The sequence below is a fragment of the Schistocerca nitens genome, chromosome 1, assembly GCF_023898315.1.
Source record: "Schistocerca nitens isolate TAMUIC-IGC-003100 chromosome 1, iqSchNite1.1, whole genome shotgun sequence".
Taxonomy (NCBI): domain Eukaryota; kingdom Metazoa; phylum Arthropoda; class Insecta; order Orthoptera; family Acrididae; genus Schistocerca; species Schistocerca nitens.
Window position 1 is genome coordinate 651,264,673 of NC_064614.1, and position 17,635 is coordinate 651,282,307.

At 38.2% G+C, this 17,635-nt stretch overlaps 1 protein-coding gene across 1 annotated transcript in view; it reads right to left on the reverse strand.

The window, feature by feature from the left end:
* Positions 1-17,635, reverse strand: part of LOC126258655 (cleft lip and palate transmembrane protein 1-like protein) — a 163,513-nt gene that overhangs the window by 120,000 nt on the left and 25,878 nt on the right. The window contains exon 2 of the mRNA XM_049955658.1: positions 7,143-7,240. Within this exon, the coding sequence (XP_049811615.1) occupies positions 7,143-7,240 (98 nt within the window). The remainder of the gene's footprint in view (positions 1-7,142; positions 7,241-17,635) is intronic.

Consider the following 17,635-nt stretch of genomic DNA (forward strand, 5'->3'; position numbering starts at 1 on the left):
GCCTCCATCCTTGCTACCCTCCCTGTTTTCCTTTCCCTGTTGCTTCATGACCTGGGTTATGAGTAACTGAATCTACTTTCCCTTCTTCCCTTTCTTTCCCCTCTCTCCTCCCTGATGAAGAAATATTTGTTCTGAAAGCTAGGAACGTAAATTTTCGGTTCTGTTTTTTGTGTATCTATCGGCTGTACTGAGCTGAGGTGAGTACTGGCCAGCCCCTCTATCTCTTTGTTAGTATTTGTGTCACATCTTTATATGAGATTTTCCATTAATCATTTAGAACTTATTATTCTCCTTGACAAACTCCTGGAGGCTCCGATATCACTTCTTAAAGAAGTTAACTTCATGGTAAATTTTTCAACACTCTTTTCTCAAGAAATCTTGTTGAGCCTACTCTATCATTTCTTTGGCGTATTTTCTTTTGCTATCACCCATTGTTAGATATCTTTTTATTGGTTTATTGGTTAAGTAATTCAGAATTGCATACTGTTCATGAATTTATTTGTTATTTGTGCATGAACTTGGTTTGGATGGACACAGCATATCTGCAAGTTGGGACAACAGCAACAGTTTTACTATGCTTCATGGTATCTGCTGGTTCGGCACTTTATTCTGTGCTGCAGGGTTCTTGCTTTGAGTTCTCCACACGCCATAGAACAGGAATACCGTGACAATGAGCCTTGCATGAAGGAATAAAATCATGTTTAGTTTGAGAGTTTTGTAGAGAGCAGCAATGACTGAACATCTTACATCATAATCAAGTTTAGTTTGAGAGTTTTGCACAGAGTGACAATGACTGAACATCATACAGCATAAATGCCAGGTTGTGACAAAACGAGGTCGGATCTCTTTATTTCCTCTCTTGTTTTGCTATCTGCCTCCTTAAATTCATTTTTTCCATTTGTGACTAATTGCCATTAACATACATGAGCATAATCTGCATTTTCGTAAAAGAGAAAGATTGACCCTCAGTCTTAAGAAATATAGCACCAGATCTAATTTTGTTCTTACTTTAGTGTATGTAATTAATCTCCTAATTAATTTGACCATTCCTAGTTAATATATTTTGTTATAGCATGAAATCAGCAATTGTTCCGTGTCTTAGATTCTATTGTTGACTTATAAACAAATATAAATTCTGTACTAATTATAAACATTTGGCTCTATTCAAAAACATGTTAGCAAAGCCAGCCCTTATTTAATTCCAAAATAATTACCAGATTTGTCAAAAGCATTGTTTGTGTAAGTATATCTGTTAATTTCATGATTTAAACAATTGATTTGGCCTAACCCTTGTAGTAGAAGAAGCTGTTAAAAAGAAGGAATTTTTCTATATATTCAGTTAATTGACTGAGTTATGTTTTAATTGTAATTTCTGTAAATTAAATGTTGAACAATGTATAGTTTCAGTAGCTATTATTGTGAGGATATATAAAGGCCCAATTTTTCGTTCCGAGTCAGTCAGTCCACGACCGATTTTCCAGTAAGTCCATGGCCGATTTTCCGACGAAAAACCTGTATTGGTTAGATCAACAACAATGCATCAAATTAATCGTGAAATAAGTGTACCACAAATAGGACGAGTGTTAGAACAATGAAAGTGTCTGCTCAATAGTATCACACGTACCGTATAATTTTGCAAGAACTGTGTGGTTAGGTTTTTACTGCTCACAGATGTTCAATGGTAAACTATTTTAGCAGTATGCTGACATTTGACTGCAAACTATTAATGAGGCTTATCAAAAGTTAACCAATAGTGAACTGGGCATATTAACTGTGTAAAATTGGGGGGTTGTGAATAGTGAAAGTAAATAACGGTGAAATGCAATGTGCAACTGTCGGCTACATCATTTACAGTAGTCAGTGTTGAACTTCCACTCCCCATTTTTCAGCCAGTATAACAACGCATTACATCGACACCCAATACTATCAACGAGGAAATAAAGCAGGCGAATGTCACAAGGTATATGTTAGTTTACACACTGAATGTGAAGTGATTCCCCATTGTAAATCAATGATCATTATATGCATATTTAAGAAGAAGAGCTCCTATCATTTAACAGATAGTTGTAATTCAAGAAACATTTCAGCTTCCAGCACAAGAGATATTGCAACGGAGAAGTAGTCCACTTTAGAGAAAAATAAAAGGGTTTGAATGCTTAATCTAAACACATCACACCAGAAATACAACTGTGATTGTAATCTAAACATAATGTCTCACAGATGTTAAAACACTTCAAAAGTTAGTTCAGCCTGTAGTGAAGTAAGAAGCCTGTGCGAAGTGGAGTTTTGCAAATAGAAATGCAGTTAAAAATTTGTTTAGCGTACCTAACCCCCTCACGTGTATACGATTACATTGCAACTCAAGATATAAAAATGATTCCCACACATAATTTATATCTTTGCTGAAATTCAGTTTGGAGACTTACGTATCACTGCAAAAGGATTCCAAGGCATGGGAAGATAGAAGATTTTCATTTTCAGTTAGGGATGTTGGACAAATTAACATAATTGTAGGACTATATCATTGAATATAATCTGTTGTAGGGTTACAGAACATGATTTATGTTATTTTTAATCATCATTTTACATGCAATTATAATAGCGTGCTTTGTTATTTCTATCCTTCTGCTAGTCATTACAGAGTTCATAAAATTTTTATTGTTGTTGTTATCTTTTGTCCAAAGACTACTTTAATGAAGCTCTTCCCGATACTCTATCCTGTGCAGGCCTCTTCATCTCTGAATAAATGGCTCCAAGCACTATGGGACTTAACATCTGAGGTCATCAATCCCCTAGACTTAGAACTACTTAAACCTAACTAACCTAAGGACATCATACACATCCATGCCCGAGGCAGGATTCGAACCTGTGAGTGTAGCAGCAGCACGGTTCCAGACTGAAGCGCCTAGAACCGCTCGGCCACAGCGGCTGGCTCATCTCTGAATAACTTCTGCAACCTGCATCTAGCTGGACCTGCTTACTGTATTCATCTCTTAGCCTCTCTCTATAATTTTTACCCCACACTTCCCCCCAATACTACATTTATGATTCCTTGACGTCTCAGAATGTGTCCTGTCAACCAATCCCTTCCTTTAATCAAATTGTGTAACAAGTTTCTTTGTTCCCCCAATTCTATTCAGTACCTCCTCATTAGTTATGCTATCTACATATCTAGTCTTCAGCATTCTTCTGTAGCATCACTTTTGTCTTAATTACTTAGCATCCACATTTCACGCCTATACAAAGCTACATACCAGACAAATATACTCATGTTCACAAAAACAGAAGACCTGGAATGACTAGAGATAGGACGTTCATATTCACAGGACATGTACATTAGTATGTTCTCCAGAAATGAATAGCATTTCAGTCACCTCAGTTCAGTCAGTGTCTTGTTGCCTAGTAGGCACATGGTCTGCCAGGGGCCCTGGTAACTTGTTTCACGCATGATGGCATCGTCCTATATAAGGCACAATGATGTCCGGTGGTATAGCCATCCGTGCTGCATTCACCTGCTTCCAATGTTCATTTGTTGTGACTGGCTTTGGGTCACAGCACTGCACCCGTCGTTTCACCATATCTCATACATTTTTGATTGGCAACAACTCTGGTGATCTGGTGGGCCAGGGAAAAAGGCTGACATCCAATGACACCAAGAAGACACATGGGGACGTGCATTGTCATGCTGAAAAATGGCATCTGGGGTGTTGTGAAGAAAGGGTATGGCTACAGCTTGCAACAAGTCATTCACATAGGCCACACTGGTCACAGTGCCCTGGACTATCACTGATTGTGATTTGTGGTTGTACCCAATAGCGCCCCACACCATAAGGCCTTGAGTTGGTGCTGTACATCTTGTGCGAATGCATTCATCATGATGCTGCTCCTCCTGTCTGCGGCAAACCAAAATGCAGCCATCATTTTCAAACAAACAGAACCTGGATTTGTCTGGAAACACCATCTGACGCCATTCCTGTCCCCAGTGACGTTCCATACACCATTGCTGTCTAGCATCTTTCTGCACATTCGTGAAAGGTAGGTGGAGAAGTGGTCAATGTGCTCGTAACCCATGCCATAATAAACAGCGACAGACTGTCACCCCTGATAGTGTACGATGGTTTACACTGTTCCACTGTTGCGCCAGAGATAAGGACACAGATCTGTCTTGCAATGCCATTAGGATGAAATATGTCTTCTCGGAGGGTGAGCTGGTTGGTGTGACCTGACCCATCTTGTCATGTCCTACAGCCTTCCATGAACCATTTTGCACACACCTGTAGCACTGCCAAAACACTTCGTCCCACATGAGCAGCAATTTCCAAGATGGATGCATCACATTCTCTCATGCAGAATAATGCGTCCTCTTTCAAACTCACCGATTTGACAATACAGTCATGCATACGTCTTCGAGGCATCTTGCACATCTGCTCAAGCCACACTGGTCCATTACCTTCAATTTACAGAGACAACAAGAGACCCAGGCACATTATACCAGTAGGTAGTGTTGCACACCAATATCAATGTTGACCTCTAACTCGTGGGCTGAAATGGTTCAAATGCTAATCATTTCTGCAGAACATACTAATGTACGTGTCCTGTGAATATGAATGTCCTATCTCTTCCTGTGAATATGAATGTCCTATCTCTACTCATTCTAGGTGTTCTTAGTTTTTCTGAACATGAGTGTACCTTCAGAACAGACTTCCAAACACTTAAATTTATATTTGATGTTTGATTTATCTTCTTCAGAAACATTTTTGGCCATACCCAATCTATATTTTGTATCCTCTCTACTTTGGCCGTAATTAGTTATTTTGCTGCACTAATAGCAAAACTCACAAACTGCTTTTAGTGTCTCATTTCCTAATCTAATTCCCTCAACATCACCTGATTTAATCTCAGTATATTCTATTACCCTTGTTTTGCTTTTGTTGTTGGTCATCTTAAATCCTTCTTTCATGACACTGTCCATTACATTCACCTGATCTTCCAAGTTCTTTGCTGCCTCTGACAGAATTATGTCATCATAGGCAAAGCTCAAAGGCTTTATTTCTTCTCCTTGAACTTTAACTGCTTCTCCAAATTTTTCTTCGGTCTCCTTTACTGCTTGCTCACAGTATTCATTGAATAACATCAAGGATAAATTGCAGCCCTGTTTCACCACCTCCTCAGCTACAGGTTCCCTTTCATGCCCTTTGACTCTCATAACTACTGTCTGAGTCCTGTACAAGTTGTAAATAACTTTCACTCACCTGTATTATACCCCTACAACTTCCATAATTTCAAATAGTGTGTTCTAGTTAACATTATCAAATGCTATACAAGCAAAGATTTTCCTTTCTTCAACCTTTTTTACAAGTTATAAGATGAGTACTGACTCGTGTATTCATACATTCCTCCAGAACACACGCTGACCTCCACCAAGGGTGCCTTTTACCAGTTTTTCTTTTCACATACACACAATTCATATTAATATTTTGCAACTATGACTGTTTAAACATATAATTTGGTAATATTCACACCTGCCAGCCCTTGCTTTCTTTGGAACTGGAATTATTACACTCTTCTTGAAGTCTGAGGGCATTTTCCCCATCTCACCCGTCCTGCATACTAAGTGGAATAGTTTTGTCATGGCTGGCTCTCCCAAGGATATCAGTAGTTCTGGTTTTCATTTAGTTCTTTCAGCACTCTGTCAAATTCTTCTCATAGTATCACATCTCCCATCTCAGCTTCATCTACATCCTCTTCCCTTTATATGATATTGCCTTCAAGTTCACTTCCCATGAATAGCTCATCTATATACTCTTTCTATGTAGGCTTTTCTTTGTTTCATTGTGGTAACACTTATTTGTTAAGGGCCAAATTTCTGTCATTTACAAATAAAGTCCTTTCCACGCCATTTCATTCAGTAATCAAAATATTTACCGGCAAAATCGTTATCTAGGAGCTGCACTGTTCTCAAAGATTTTATCTTAGTTTTGCAACATTCGATTTGTAATAATAAATTTATCTTAGCTGTTGAATGCTCGAGATCTCACAAACAAGGACTTCGGGAAAAAATAAGTTTCTCTGAAATGTTATCACCGAAAACGTATTTATTGAAAAGAAGCTTGTTCACACAGAACTTATTATCTAGCACAAAAGATATACCTGTGAAACAATGTCTGATCAAATTTCATAAAAAACTCAAGTTACTGTTTCCCATAAACAATAGTGCATAGCAGTTGCTAATAAATAGCATACGGAAGAGCTGCTGCTCTTTGGTCAGCATTGCAACCTGATGATGGAGCCATGGAATTCTAGGATCATTTATATGAAACAAGGTATTGGCATTACATTATCAAAATAATCACAATATCAAAGATGATTACTTCCTCTCTAATGACTGGTTTGCCCATATCACGAAAGAGCAGTTTCACTGTATTTGAAAAACAGAATGTTAAGCTTCCTAGTACCACTCTGACAACTGAAATGTTATAGTAATATGGAAAGAGGAGGCACTGAGTCACAGATGAACACAATGAAAAAGAATGCTACATATATTCAGCTATCAGACAAAGTCCTCCCTGAATATATGTAGCATTCTTTTTCATTGTGCCTGTCTGTGACTCAACACCCCCTTTATGTGGTGAGTAGCAATCTATCCTTTCCATATTGTTGTTATTCCATTCTGAATTGTCTATTTTTAGAAGACTTGTAAATATAGCTAAAGCAACTAACAATCTTATACTAGGCACAAAAGTTACAACAATGAAACTTAGGAAATAGTAATATTTAGAAAGACTACGTGCAAGGAGACAGATCTGAACCTAATTTCACTCCATAATATCTGCAGTCAACACATCAAATAAATTTAAATTGGCTCATAAAATTTTTAAATATACTTCCTGGCCTCAGCAGCCAGAGACTGTGTGTGTGTGTGTGTGTGTGTGTGTGTGTGTGTGTGTGTCAGCATCTCCACCATATGGTGAGTAGCAACTATCCTTTTCATAATACTGTTAAATATGCTTAATATAAATATTTAAATTGATCACTATTTAACAGTCACCATTAACTAGATTAACAGTTTTTAATGTTCACAAAATATACATATAACCACATAAATAAACAGAAAATTTATTACATAGAGTAAACTGTCTTACTTTGCCTTTGGAAAAGTGTAATTGAAGTCACGCCATGATTCAACGAATTTCACATCTTTTAAACTTGGGTGAGGTTTCACTGATGTGAACAATGCCAACTGTAAAAAACACAAAACTTTTCTCAGATTCAACATGACATGTAACAGTCAAATAATTACATTAGTGGAATCATCATCTGCTAAATAATGACATGCAAACTGCTAAACGACACATTTATCCCAAGCATGAAATACTGATGTATAGCAGTCCCTTTTTACAAGGGGAAAGAAAAAAAGAACATTTAATTACAAACTAAAACAGACGTAAGGAAGATTAAACAGAAAACCGACTCGTGGCGATAACATATTAGACCTTCTGGTGACAAACAGACACGAACTATATGAAACAGTTAACGCAGAACAGGGAATCAGTGATCACAAAGTGGTTACGGCATCAATGATTTCAGCCGTAAATAGAAATATTAAAAAAGGTAGGAAGATTTTTCTGTTTAGCAAAAGTGACAAAAAGCAGATTACAGAGTACCTGACGGCTCAACACAAAAGTTTTGTCTCAAGTACAGATAGTGTTGAGGATCAGTGGACAAAGTTCAAAACCGTCGTACAATATGCGTTAGATGAGAATGTGCCAAGCAAGATCATAACAGGTGGAAAAGAGCCACCGTGGTACAACAACCGAGTTAGAAAACTGCTGCGGAAGCAAAGGGAACTTCACAGCAAACATAAACATAGCCAAAGCCTTGCAGACAAACAAAAATTACGCGAAACGAAATGTAGTGTGAGGAGGGCTATGCGAGAGGCGTTCAATGAATTCGAAAGTAAAGTTCTATGTACTGACATGGTAGAAAATCCTAAGAAATTTTGGTCTTATGTCAAAGCGGTAGGTGGATCAAAACAAAATGTCCAGACACTCTGTGACCAAAATGGTACTGAAAGAGAGGATGACAGACTAAAGGCCGAAATACTAAATGTATTTTTCCAAAGCTGTTTCACAGAGGAAGACTGCACTGTAGTTCCTTCTCTAGATTGTCACACAGATGACAAAATGGTAGATATCGAAATAGACGACAGAGGGATAGAGAAACAATTAAAATCGCTCAAAAGAGGAAAGGCCGCTGGACCTGATGGGATACGAGTTCGATTTTACACAGAGTACGCGAAGGAACTTGCCCCCCTTCTTGCAGCGGTGTACCGTAGGTCTCTAGAAGAGCGTAGCATTCCAAAAGATTGGAAAAGGGCACAGGTCATCCCCGTTTTCAAGAAGGGACGTCGAACAGATGTGCAGAACTATAGACCTATATCTCTAACGTCGATCAGTTGTACAATTTTGGAACACGTATTATGTTCGACTATAATGACTTTTCTGGAGACTAGAAATCTACTCTGTAGGAATCAGCATGGGTTTCGAAAAAGACGGTCGTGTGCAACCCCGCTCGCGCTATTCGCCCACGAGACTCAGAGGGCCATAGACACGGGTTCCCAGGTAGATGCCGTGTTTCTTGACTTCCGCAAGGCGTTCGATACAGTTCCCCACATTCGTTTAATGAACAAAGTAAGAGCATATGGACTATCAGACCAATTGTGTGATTGGATTGAGGAGTTCCTAGGTAACAGAATGCAGCATGTCATTCTCAATGGAGAGAAGTCTTCCGAAGTAAGAGTGATTTCAGGTGTGCCGCAGGGGAGTGTCATAGGACCGTTGCTATTCACAATATACATAAATGACCTGGTGGATAACATCGGAAGTTCACTGAGGCTTTTTGCGGATGATGCTGTGGTGTGTCAAGGGGTTGTAATGATGGAGGATTGTACTGAAATGCAGGAGGATCTGCAGCGAATTGACGCATGGTGCAGGGAATGGCAATTGAATCTCAATGTAGACAAGTGTAATGTGCTGCGAATACATAGAAAGATAGATCCCTTATCATTTAGCTACAAAATAGCAGGTCAGCAACTGGAAGCAGTTAATTCCATAAATTATCTGGGAGTACACATTAGGAGTGATTTAAAATGGAATGATCATATAAAGTTGATCGTTGGTAAATCAGATGCCAGACTGAGATTCATCAGAAGAATCCTAAGGAAATGCAATCCGAAAAAAAAGGAAGTAGGTTACAGTAAGCTTGTTCACCCACTGCTTGAATACTGCTCAGCAGTGTGGGATCCGTACCAGATAGGGTTGATAGAGGATATAGAGAAGACAGTGCGCTTCGTTACAGGATCATTTAGTAATCGTGAAAGTGTTACGGAGATGATAGATAAACTCCAGTGGAAGACTCTGCAGGAGAGACGCTCAGTAGCTCGGTACGGACTTTTGTTAAAGTTTCGAGAACATACCTTCACCGAAGAGTCAAGCAGTATATTGCTCCCTCCTACGTATATCTCGCAAAGAGACCATGAGGATAAAATCAGAGAGATTAGAGCCCACACAGAAGCATACCGACAATCCTTCTTTCCACGAACAATACGAGACTGGAATAGAAGGGAGAACCGATAGAGGTACTCAGGGTACCCTCCGCCACACACCGTCAGGTGGCTTGCGGAGTATGGATGTGGATGTAGATGTAGATTAGGGCTTAGCATCCTAGTCACAATGATGTTATCAGAGCTTAAGCAGCACCTCAGATTGGATATGGGTAGAAACTGAAATCAGCCTTGTCCTTTTCAAAGGAATCATCCCAGTATTTGTCTTCAGCAATTTAGTGAAACCGTGAAAAATCTAGCTCTGGAGGGCGAACTGGAATTTAAACCCTACTACTTCTGTATTTGAATTCAGTGCCTTAACAACTGCTCCACTTTGATTAGTACTGAAACTGAATCATAGCTGTAGCATAAAAATATGAACTGTGATAGAAAGCAAGACCAATGCACTAAAATAGAATAATATTAATCTCCCACCTAACCAGGACATTTAATAAAGGCTAAAAATGTTTCCCATAAATATACATACACCGTACAAGAATACATTGTCACTAAACTGAAAAACTGGAATTTAAGGTTGTACAAAGGGGAGATATTGAGTCTGTGCAGATCAATATGTGCAATCACAGTTCTGGTCAATAATGGAAAATTTGACATTTTAAATATATAATGTTCAAGATAACAAACCAATTACCCATTTAAAATTATATCTGAAAAGGTCAACTTACTTCTAATACACACTTCAAATATATACTTCCCATTGTCTTACAGACAATATTGCAAAATGAGTTGCAATTAATTTTTCACAGGTTATGAAGCCATGAATTACTGTTGACATCAAAATAATCGATTACAGAAAAAAGCGGTTATACACTGAATTACAAGCTTCAAACAATCAAGAAAAAATCAATATGTACAAAAACTCCTTTAAAGTTCTAAACAAACTGACTGAAAAAGTAACACACACACACACACACACACACACACACACACACATTCATTTGATGGGCAAACGTAAGAAGTGGGCAACCAAATTCAGAAGTATGTGGAATGCAATGACAATGAGAAGTGATATGGGCATGGATGATAATCAGGGATTGTAGAGATTTTTGATGAACATTTGTAGCTGTAGTATTTCATACACAATACAAATGAGCAGTCATGTTGAGCCATTTTTTAATTTTCTGAAATTGTTTTCTCTTTAGTTGGTAAATTTTATTATTACTTCATTTGTGCTGTCCTGTTCCATATTGCAGTAATAAAAATTCTACTCTCTGATATCTTATATGATTTCAATCTTGTAGGGGTTGGAAAACTATAGATGTGAGAAGTTTGTGTGTAATTCCAGTCACTGTGCTAAAGGACACAATGCTATAATTTTAATTTAACTGATGTCGAATAGTTCAGCACAAATGCAGTAATTAAAATTGTCCCACCTGAAGATAGTGATTTCTCTCCAGAAATCATGGTGTGACTGGTAAGATGGTTGTATTGCGTATAAAATTTATAAAGTTACAGGCCTGCCTATTACGGTTACGTTTAAGGTAGGATGCAGGTTGACTCTTGCTAAGGCAATAGATATTCTTAAAGAACTATTTTCCACTTTCTGTCATAAAATTATTGTTTTTCCTAGATGAGAATCCTGACGGTAATTCTCTTGCCAACTGTAAATGGAATGTTAGCTACTCTCGATTTCCTGTGACTGTGTGCATGCGTAATAAATGCATTCACAATGGCAGCATCAACCAGAAAAAAAAATTCTGTACCATCATTTTAGCAATCGCCATCCACCTTCATACCATTCTCATTTCTGGTCGAAGAGATCCCCACCACCCATTACACTGTTGTACAAACTTATGGCACTTGGACAGCAATGCTACATATGGAACCACCTCTTTTGTTTCTGGAAATGAATGTTACACCCTTGGGAGATGTTGCTGTAGACAAAACTGTTATTGTTCTTGTGTCTTGCCACCTGATCACAATGGCTGAATCTTTTATCTGCACCTTGAACTCACCTTGTGAAAGTTTGTCATTTTTCTTCATCATTTCTGAAAGACCTTTTCTGTTGACTCTGACAGTACCAACAGAATATATTCCACTATCCAGAAGTGTTTTCATTATGGTATACGAAGTGAAATAGTTGTCAAATGCGACAATAAATCTACTGTTTTTCAAAGATGAACACAATGCAAGTACAACCCTATCACCAAAAGGAATATTGGCAATATTGTCTTCCTCTTTTCCACACTAGATCTGGAACTTCAGTAGACAGCCTGTCTTAGCATCAGCCAGGCGCCAGACCTTGAAACCTCTTTTTATATGCTTCATGGGCATACATTGTTTTATGCTCAATCTTCCCTTGAAAGGTAACATAGCTTCATCAATAGATTATCTGCCTGAATGATTATATATATGCCTCTAAGAAGTTAACATTTAGGGCATCAGTCAAGGGCCTCACTTTATTTAGTTTCATATCCATGAGCACCCTTCCCCACTGCCTTCGAATTATCATTCAGATGAAGGTTTTCTAAAAATTTTTGAACTTTTTAGTCATCACTTTCGACACTGATTCAACATGCAGAAAGGTATCTGAACTCCAGTAATTTGATAAGTGTGGCAATTTGTGGATGTCCATAATGATAAACAACCCGATAAATGCTTTTATTTCAAAGTGTGTCATGTCCACCCAGTTCTTTGTTCTTACAGGTGTTTCAGAGCTCAGTTGAAAATTGTGTCACTCTTGGGATGCATACAAGTTTGTTTGTTCAACAATATTCTGAATGATATTTTCATTGAAGATCTCAAGAAAATATTCATATGGATGATTAATTTTAGAGAATGCTTTCTCTAATAGATTCTATGTCTAAACACTTAGGTAGTGTTTCATCCCAATCAGTTTCAGCACTCTCATCACTATCACTCAAAGCTGGAATTTTTTTGGACTCTGTGCGAGAACCTGCAGAGACTGAACACATTCCAAGGACTGAAACGTAGTCTCCTACTGAAGGCACTTGTTGCTGAAAAGTAGCAGGAGATTGTGGCTGGATGCTCAGTATATTACTTTCCTCATCTGTTGAAACATCGTCTGATTCAATGTCGGAAACTGACTCATTTTCAGGAAGTGAGAAGAGATATTCTAACATGTCTTCCTTTCTAGTAAAGTAATTCTGTAATGCGAAATACTAAAGCTAAGTGAATATACATAGTAACACATCAGTAAACAGGCCTATTGTCTACACTAAAAGTTTGAAATTGTGCCAGACGTATGGCCAACTTGAGCCTTGGGAGCAAATATTCCCACATGTTTACAACATATTTTTGACATTTTAGAATTGACTAGAAAATTTCTTTCATGCATCAACATGAAGAAAATTGCATAAAATATTGAATAAGTACTGTGGAGTTACTTACAAATGCCATTATCTGCAGATATACAAACAAAAATCACGAAATTACATCAAAATGCGTACACTTACCAAAAGATTGAGCACAGCAGACATATAATACTCCGTCAATTGTTGCCAGAGCGACTGCTGGTGGCAGCAGGAATTGTCATGTGTTTCTAATTCTAGTCTACAGATGGCAGCACCGGCTAAATGTGGGAATGTCAAATTCTTTGGCCCCTGAAGGACATTACAGTATGAGGGAAGATATCTTCCCATTGCCCATGAAAGGGTTAATGCAGTAATGTAACAGGACATATTTCCCCGACAGAAGCAAATACGTTTACGTAAAACTTCTTCCCAAAAAAATTGGGCCTCCAAACATTGTGAGCTACACAGATCAGTATCACCTGTGATTGTTTAATACTGCTGAAAATACAAATACTGCATGCTGCTGTGAAGTGTCTCAACTGCTCACATTATTAATAAAATATGTCTCTGTTTTGCAAAAGAACATATTGACAGACTAGGGAATTTTCACATTTGTGGATCACATTCTACAAATCACTTACCAAGAAAGTTTTGCAATGAGCGTCTTCCGTGATGTAACTTAAGTCTTTGGTTGCCGTCTTCTGCACTGATAATGGTTCAGCCACAGCCACTGCCCTGTCACTTTGCTCTCCCTCACTAGCTGACACTGTCCTTTGTGATTTTCACTCTAATGACCATTTTCTGCATTTTCTTGCTAACAACCTGTCCACTCTTTTAAATAGCAATGACAATAAAGTGGAAAATGTTTTAAGACAGCACACAAGAGAGCAGCAGGAAGTTCTGCAGTGAATTCCATACCTCTCTCTCTCTCTCTCTCTCTCTCTCTCTCTCTCTCTCTCTCTCTCTCTCTCTCTCCCCACTTCTATTTCCCCAAATTCCAATGTTCAAGTGTACCCAACGGAATTACTCTTCTCCCTGACTCTGAGGGTGGAGTAGGAGTCCTGGATAGCCTGTACTTGTTTGTCTACTGAGTACAGTTGCTAAACCAGTTACCAGACAGTTGAAAAGTCAAAGCAGATGAGATACATTCAATCTATGATAGTCTTCACCTGCTCTAGTGCCATCAAGATCGCACAAACCTACGTAAGTGAATTGATTTGAGGAGTGAATCCTTAAGGACAGATTCAGGGAACATCACATAGTGCATTGGATGACTGTCTGAGAATATATTAAAATGGATAACAAAAATCATGTACAGAAACATGCACGTCTACAAGCACATTCTTGTCTTTTTCTCATATGTAAATAAAACTTTACAATATGGTCATAACAAAACATTAAATACAACAAAAATCAGCTGAAAAAGTTGCCAAAAGTTATTTCCAGGTACACATGGCTGGATGACCACTATTAAAAATAGGGAAAGTGCCAACCACTGTTAGAACAAGTGAATGCTAGTACCAGCTCCATACACAGCTGTTCAAAGTGCTTGAATAAAAACTAGAGTCTCAGTTTAAATCAGCATCTTCACAACTATTCTGCAATTTACACTTAAGTGCTTAGTAGAGGGTTAACAGAACCTCTTTCAGGCTATTTCTCAACCATTACAATCTTGAATAGTGTGGGTGAAAAATGAACACTTAAATCTTTCAGTGAAAGATTATATTTCTCCTACTTTATTATGATTGTCTATTTTTCTTATATAGGTACGAGTCAACAAAATATCTTTGCATTCCAAGTTGATGACTTTTGAAAAGACCTTGCTGCAACACACCTGTATTTTAATTATTCCCATTCCAACTCGCTTTATCAAATCTGTGGCATTCTCTCCCCTACTTCACAATAACACAAAACAGGCTGCCCCTCTTTGAACTTTTAGGATGTCCTCTGGCGGTCCTATATGATGATGATCCCAAAATGCACAGCAGTGCTAACCATGATCCCTAGGCACATAGCTGACTCAACAGCCTTTTACATTATGTGATTTATTGTGTAACCAAAATATAATGGATTTTTTTTAGTATTCATGTAGAGAATCTTAGTTTTTACAGCTTAAGGTCACCCACTACTGTTTGCACAGTAAATATAAAGATATATATTAAAAGAGAAATGGACACACAGTCAAAATTTCAAATCTGATTCATCTAACTGTGGATGGTTTAATCATTCAGTACAAAAGGATGAACCAGCCACTCTGAGGTACATTAAAGTAAGCTACCCAGTAATTTGGACTTGAGTAGAGATAGTGCATCCTCATGTATTCTGTCTTATATCACACTTCCTGTGGATGGCAGAGCATTTAAACACAGGGTTGGCAATAGGTTTGAAATGTATCTCTTGTATGCACAGGCACAAGATCTCTCTTGTGCTAAAAGCTTCACTTTTCACAAATGTATTCTTAAACCATTCACATTCCATTACTATAGCAGATGTTAGTCAATGCTGGATTTTCTTTTATCCTCTCTCTCAATTTTTTGGTGACATGTTGGACAGAGAAAGCTTCATCAACAAATACATCCAATTCCATTTCAGATTTACCTTATATTAAGCTCCTATCTGCTGGTTGCATGCCACATTTCTTTGGATTTTGACTGGTTTTGGTGTGTAATTCACCTTTTGTTGTTGTGATGCAGACATTTGCATATCTGCATGTATATCCATACTTAACAAATCACTGTGAAGTGTATTGCAGAGAGTATTTCCTATTGTACCTGTTATTAGGGCTGTTCCCATTCCAATTACATCAGTGCAGGAAGAAAGATTGTTTAAACATCTCTATACAAGCTGTAATCATGTTCTCATGATTCCTACAGGAACGATACCTAAGGGGTTGTTGTATATTCTTAGATTAATCACTTAAATCTGGTTGTTGAAACTATGTAAGTAGCCTTCCTTGGGACAGTCTGCCTCTACCTACAAGAATCTGCCAGTTCAGTTTCTTTAGCATCTCCATGATATTCTCTCATCGATCAAACAAACTTGTCACCATTTGTGCTGCCCTTCTTTGTATACAATCAATATATCTTGTTAAACAATGAAAAATCCAGGATGGAATGTAACGATATTATGAGAAGGAAAGTTGCTATTCACCGTATAGTGGAGATACTGAGTCACAGATAGGCACAACAAAAAGACTCTCACAATTATAGCTTTCGGCCATTAGGGTCTTTGTCAACAGGGCCTTTGTCATCAATTGACAAACAAACACACACACACACACACACACACACACACACACACACACACACACAAGCAGTCTTAGGCAACCAGTTTCAGTTGCCTGAGGCCGCAGTCGTGTGTGTGAGTTGCATTTGCCTCAGTGAGTGAGTGAGTGAGTCTTTTTGTTGTGCGTATCTGTCACTCAGCATCTCCACTATATGGTGAGTAGCAACTTTCCTTCTCATAATAATATACCTTGTTAATATTATTTGGCACGGATTACACATAGTCAAGCAAAATTCTAGGATGGGTCACACATTTTGCATTTCCCATTTCCCTAGTTTTCTACCAATGAACTGAAGTCTGTCAACTGCTTTACCAACAGCTGAGCCTGTGAGACCATTACATTTCGTACGCCCACAAAATATTACACCCACATATGTGATTTGAACAATTCCAACTGTGGCTCACTGATACTCTAGTTAAAGGATACCACTCTTTTCCTTTATTTTGTGAAACACACAATGTCACATTTCTGAACCTTTAAATCTAGTTGCCAACCTTTCTACCACATTGAAATTTTATCAAGATCCAACATTTGTGCAGACTTTTTTCAGACAGTACTTCATTATATATAACCACATCGTAGTCGTTAATATACAGGATGAACAGCAAGGATTGTAAAATGCTTTCTTGGGGCACACCTAAAGTTACTCCTACATCTGTGGATGACCCTTCATCCAATGTAATACATTGCATGCTCCCTGCCAAGAAATCCTCAATTCAGTCACAAATACCAATTGATACCACATATGATTGTACATTCAATAATAAGCATAGATATGGTACTGAGTCAAACAGTTTTTGGGTATCAAGAAATCGTGCATCTACCTGCCTACCTTGATTCATAACTTTCAGGATTCATGTGTGAAGAAGAGTATGCTGGTAAAATTATTTAATTGGATAGATAAAAAATCCACTCATCATGCGATGGCAGAACACACACATAAAAGACTGTTGTGACTGGCAAGCTTTCGGAGCCAGTGGTCCTCCTTCAGGTTGAAGGGAAAGGAAGAAGGGTGAAGGGTGAAGGAAAAGGACTGGAGAGGTCTAGGAAAAGGGGTAGATTTTGGGAAAGTCAGCCAGAACCATGGGTCAGGGCAGAATTACCATACGGGATGAGAAGCAAAGACTGCTCCTCATCCCATATGGTAAGTCTCCCCTGACTTGAACTGGCAAATGTTATGAACTGTGATCATTCCACTATATTGTGATATTTGCATGCAATAAGGAGGATTCAAAAATCGGGTGTATGGGTACCACATGCTCTAAGCTAAAATTCAAAAATCAGCAGGTGGCCATATATGTATCTCTGCTTGCTAGTCATCAATTGACTCGTGAACAACACTGACCATTCCTATCCTGTATCATTACTGGTGATGAGAAATGGTGTTTTTATGCTAACATAAGGGAAAAAAGGAATGGTTGAGCCCAAACAAAGCACAATTCCCCATAAAAAGACCTGTAAGCATCTACAAAA